Source organism: Cyprinodon variegatus, unplaced genomic scaffold (assembly GCF_000732505.1).
Source record: "Cyprinodon variegatus isolate N-32 unplaced genomic scaffold, C_variegatus-1.0 Scaffold24, whole genome shotgun sequence".
Classification (NCBI taxonomy): domain Eukaryota; kingdom Metazoa; phylum Chordata; class Actinopteri; order Cyprinodontiformes; family Cyprinodontidae; genus Cyprinodon; species Cyprinodon variegatus.
In genome coordinates, this window is record NW_015150477.1 from 429,311 (window position 1) to 434,923 (window position 5,613).

Here is a 5,613-nt window from a genome sequence, read left to right on the forward strand (position 1 = left end):
TTATCTACAAACCTGAAAATAAAAGTAATGTCCAAAACAAACCCCCCAGTGGTTGTAAAGGTTGCAGAGTCCTGGTCTGTTAGAAATAACGTGTGCCTGGATCCATGTTTCCAAATCTACTTTGTGTTCCAGTGTGTCTACATCATCCATCCACCTCTCACCCCTCATTCCAACCATCCTGCTAATGTGATCATGTATCACCTATGAAGTGGATTTACAAGGCTGAGAAAAACAGGTATAAACTGTTTGTTCTTCCTGTGTATTTCATCAGCATCTGTCTTATCATTAATCCCTTGTGTCTTTATTTTATCTATAATATAATAGTATTTTACTGGGAGATGCATTAACTGCTAGCTAATTAGAGTTTCTTAAAGAACAATGCTTAAACTCTTCCAATAACTTCCCTGTAGTCGTCTTCTGGCTGTGTTTGCTGTGACAGACTGAAGGTTTGTGTTGGTCCTTATGATTGGATCTCACTTGTTTCCTCACCAGCTCAGTTTAGTGTGGGTGTTAATTAAATCTGGTGTCACGTTATGCTTCTCACCTTGTGCTTCTCTCTGTGTCAGTTTCCACTGGGTCCTTTTTTTTCTACTTATATTTAATCATCTTTCCTAATTCCTGTTTGTTTATTATTTCCCCTACTTTTGCCTCTTTGAGTGTCTTCCTGTGTTTTTAATCTATTTTTATTTTTTTCTTCTCCACTGCCTTCATAACCATACACAGGCCTGCCAACATGGGAACTCGCAGCATCTGGAGCACCTACTCTTCTATGGGGCGGATTCGTCCTCCCAGAACGCCTCTGGAAACACTGCCTTGCACATCTGTGCTTTATACAACAAGGTAGACACTCAAGAAGACACAGAACAGAGTTTGAGCAGAAAAAACAAACGTATGAAGCATATTAAAAGCACTTTAGTCTTAAAACTATCATGCACTTTTTTTTTTACAAGACTAAGGAGCCTATTTATTTGATTTTCATAGTTTGTTTTTTCTCAAAGATTAACCATATTCCGTCTTTTATTTTAATCACAACTTTTTAACTTTTTATTCTGATAATTCCCTATTTTGCTCTTTAGGAAAAAATAGTACATAGGAAAAAGCTAAATAAGTGAGTGATAATCATGGGAGTATATTTCTCACCCTGCACTGCATGGTTTGTTGCAGGAAAGTTGTGCACGAATCCTTCTGTACCGTGGAGCCAGTAAAGACATGAAAAATAACAGCGGACAGACTCCATTTCAGGTGAAGCTTGAGTGACGTGGATACTGTAAATTATATTTTAACTGTTGTTATTACGCGGGGAGGTTATCTGAACTAAAATGACGTTTTATGCAAAACAACAAAATAAAAAAAATGAGTTGAATTACATTTTTTTTCTTTTAAGTTCTTAAATAATACGAAAGCCGCTGGTTTCTCCTTCATTTTTCAGATGAGAGAAAGATGTCTCCTAATTTTGTAAAGAAAGCCACATTAATTTTGAGGAATGAAAATTCCAGCTAATAAATAAATTAACCAGTAATTAATGTGTATAAATGGCCTTGAATATAAATACATTAGAATTCAGGGATCCCCAACCTCGGTCCTCAAGGCCCGCTGTCCTGCAGGTTTTAGAGGTTTCCCTACTCTAGCACAGCTGATTATAATGATTGCAGTAGACCAAAAGCCTTTTATCAGCTTTCAGTTAAAATCAGCTGTGCTGGAGCTTGAAACCTCTAAAACCTGCAGGACAGCGGGCCTCGAGGACCGAGGTTGGTGATGAGTGCATTAGATAATAGACATGTGTATGTTAAATGTTGATTTTAACGAGTGATTGAATTACTAAAGCAAAGAAATGTTAAAAAATTATAGTTTTCATTTTGAACAAAACAAACAGGGTTGATATTTCTGACTCTGATTTGCCTTTTCTTTTGAATCAGGTGGCTGTTATGTCTGGGCATTTTGAATTGGGTGAAATTATAAAAAACCACCGAGATACAGATGTGGGTAAGTGATCTACATCCTCTTATTTATTATTCATGTGATACAAACACATCCCCCACCCATGTCTTTGTTTCCATGCAGGAATACTTTATGAGAATAAAGAGTTAAGTACTTGAACGCAATGCAAAAATAGAAGGAAGTGAAAGATTTGACATGGGATGTGTTTTATCCTTCAGCTGATCATCTATTCATGTGCTATTCATTCAAAGTTTTGGGCTAACAGCTCTTTAGGAATTTCTGGTCACAACTAAGCGAAAAGAAATGAAAAATTTTAGGAGAAAAGGGGAGAAAAGCTGCAAAAGTTCAGAATGGCAAAGGAAACTTTCAATAAGTGTCAATCTGGCTAACTGGTTGCAAATTTAAGAACACAGTGGATATTTTGAGTGAAATCAAACATAATGCTTTGATTGTTTGGTATTTTTTTGTCTCCTAGTTCCTTTTGTTGAGTCTCCAAAGTACGCCCCCCAGAGGAGAGAGAGCACCCGCACCCTGGGGCTGCCCCATCCACACCCCTTTCTTCGAGCCAACAGTGACAGCAGCATGAACCTGCCAGACTGGATGGCTGTGCCCAACGCCCCGACCACCAACATCGTTTCTGTGCAGGTATCAGTGCAGCATTTATCAGCTCAGAGTCCGACTCTGATAGTCCTGGAAGTGAATCCATGAGTCCTCAAATACATTTCAGGGAAACAAACAAATACTCCATTGCTCACCACTTCAGGACTCACTTCAGGTTTTTAAAAAGGTTTGGAAATCTGCATTGACCTCTAGTGGCTAGATTGGCTAAATACAGCTATTCGATATTTGTAAAAACTTATTAACTTCCCTCATGCTCATTTTTTTTAATCACATATTAAATTATCAGATCTTAAGCTCCATAGTAGTTACATTCATGCCCCAATCTGGGAAATAGTTTTTTCTCAAAGCAGCCTACTCTAACCCCCTACAATTGAACCTGGTAAGCCGAGAGGGATTTAAAGACAATGTCTGTGTGAAAATACACAACTGATATGAATCAAGAACAGCTTCACAATTATCAGGCCTAAGTGCAACCTTTTGGTGCCAGTATAATAGCAACAGAAGGATAATTTTCCAAAGGATCCACTGCTACAGCCATTACAATGTCTCATTTAATTCAGTTCAGTTTATTTATAAAGCACCAATTCACGTCACGTGTCATCTCAATGCACCTTACAGAGAGGATTCCACCAGATCATACAGTCAAACTGGTTAAAAGTTTTCTAAGGAAAAACAGCTGATTGCATTGACTCATTGAGTCGAAGGCAATCCCTCATTCCAAGCATGCTTGTAGTGACAGTGGAGAGAAAAAACTGCCTTTTAACATGAAGAAGTCTCCAGCAGAACCAGACTCACTATGCATGGCCATCTGCCAAGGCCGACTGGGGTTTAGTTGTAATTAAAGATAAAATAACTTTTTTTTTTTTACTTTTTTTTTCTTTTTCAGATTTGACATTTAAAACACCATGAAAGTCCTTTTAAAAACCCAGGATATACCTCAGATTGTATACATTTACATCCTCCTTATAAATGCAGCAAACTAGGGCTGATTGAACCAATGGAAGGATATTTGATCCAGAAGGGTTTTTTGTGGACCATTAGTGGACTATTGTTTCAGGCAGAGCTCTCATTTTGGCACAATTTTGCTAAGTGTGCCAAAAGACTTTTTCACCTCATCAAAACGAACGAAAGCTGAACAGCAGATCCCTGGAAATACATCAGACATCTCGGTCCGGAAGAGTGCAGTTCTAGGAACAGCAAAGATACTGAGCAGAAGGAAAAAGGGGGGTAGACCACCCGTGATGGGTGAGGAAGAGTTTATATATCCATATATATATATATATATATATATATATATATATATATATATATATATATATATGGATTTTTCCTGCCCAGGTGTCCTACTTGAAATTCATCGAGCTCCTGAGAGCTCCCCATAATTTCACAAATTTCTGTAGGTACAGCATATCTTGCTGCCTTTTTTTATATACCTCTGGCTATCAAAGTGATTGGAATGCATGATTTCATATATTTCGATGGGTGATTGAGTACTTTTGCCGATATTGTGTATATTATGGAGAAATAAAGTTGTTTTTTTATAAAATAAAAAACGATTTAGAAGGCAGCATGACACTGTCCTGCTATCTGCTTAGCCATTGGATACATTTAAAAAAATATGCATTTGTCAAATGCTCAATCCAGAACCCTCAAGCTCCCAGGCCTCTGGTAGAGGACCTGAGCTTGGAGAAAAAAAAAAGGTGTTATGATGACTTACTCCATACTTGGTAGCCTTTTTACTCTTAGATGAGTATCTTCCTGTGGGAGTACTTTATACTTTTGTTTCAGAAAGAAAAAAATACTTAAGTATAATTTTTGGATACACTACCCTCCTCTTTTTAAATGTGACCCAATGCACTAAAGGGTTTTAAAGTTATAATTTCCATGTTCTTACACAAGGATGATGTTTAAAAGATGAATTTCAACATTTGTTTTGGACAAACTCACTAAGCTAAGGACCCTGGTGGACTGGTTAGATTTCCTACATATAAAGTAAACAGTAAACAAATGGACCCATCCATGAACATGTCAGCCTCTGAACTCATTGGACCATGTTGAGATCCTGACATGTGCAGGAAATATCCTCCTAATCTGCCTAAACCTTTGAAGGATCTGCTGTGACGACTCCTATAGAAAAAAGGCTTTTTTCCAGCTCCATTATCCATGTGATGAGATGTCAATGGGAATAAAGGTGGAAAATTAAGATAAATCTAAATAAATCTGATATTTTTAGATGGGATGAGCATGGATGGATTGAGAATATTTCTGGACATGGTTACATTAATAATAAAACATAGCTGGACACTGTATGATGTATAAACATGTATTTTTGTTTACTCCAGGGGTATAAACATACAGGAACCTTGCGGAGCTCCAGCAGTCCCAGAGGAGCGAGGACACGATCCCCGTCCCGAGGTCGGATCGGAGACAAGGAGGACCGGAGTAGGCAGAGTCAGAGACGGGGGTGAGTCTGGCTGCTCTGGGTCTCCTCATTTCACCTCTGAGAATACCGGCTTTTAATTGGCCTCTAATTCTACATATGGGGAAGAGAGCTGATTCTGAAGGAGTGTCACTGATGGCACGGACCACAGCAGTGTCAATTCAAACATTTATGGAGGAGAAGTTCTAGGAGCTTGTTTAGGTTTCATTGGGATCATTTAGGTGGACCTGTGACTAAAGGATTCAGAGATAACAATCCATAATGAGGGTTCTGTTTTAGGAAGAAAATAAGCTTGAAGACTGCTTGAAAGTTTACACACCCTCCCATTAAAGAAAAAAGAAATTCACAATAGTAATTCAAATAACATAACCCGACAAAAGGAATAATAAATTAAAATTGAATAAATGATAATTAAAATTAATTATTGATTTAGCCATAATGGCGTATTAAATATACCCTAACATCAGCTTGATATACATGTTTTACATGCCTATTATCTAATGTATGTATTTTCAATACCATTTATATATATATTTAATCCCAGTTAATTTATTTATTAAACTGGGAATATATGTTGTTTTATTTATGAAATTTTGAGATTTTTTTTATTAAGG

The 5,613-nt window shown here is 37.3% G+C and overlaps 1 protein-coding gene across 2 annotated transcripts in view; it reads left to right on the forward strand.

Moving 5' to 3' along the window:
• shank1 (SH3 and multiple ankyrin repeat domains 1) overlaps nucleotides 1-5,613 on the forward strand; it is a 124,860-nt gene that overhangs the window by 69,066 nt on the left and 50,181 nt on the right. For both annotated transcript variants that reach the window (XM_015394012.1, XM_015394019.1), the window contains exons 8-12: nucleotides 724-840; nucleotides 1,165-1,242; nucleotides 1,917-1,983; nucleotides 2,414-2,583; nucleotides 4,902-5,023. In XM_015394012.1, the coding sequence (XP_015249498.1) occupies nucleotides 724-840; nucleotides 1,165-1,242; nucleotides 1,917-1,983; nucleotides 2,414-2,583; nucleotides 4,902-5,023 (554 nt within the window). The remainder of the gene's footprint in view (nucleotides 1-723; nucleotides 841-1,164; nucleotides 1,243-1,916; nucleotides 1,984-2,413; nucleotides 2,584-4,901; nucleotides 5,024-5,613) is intronic.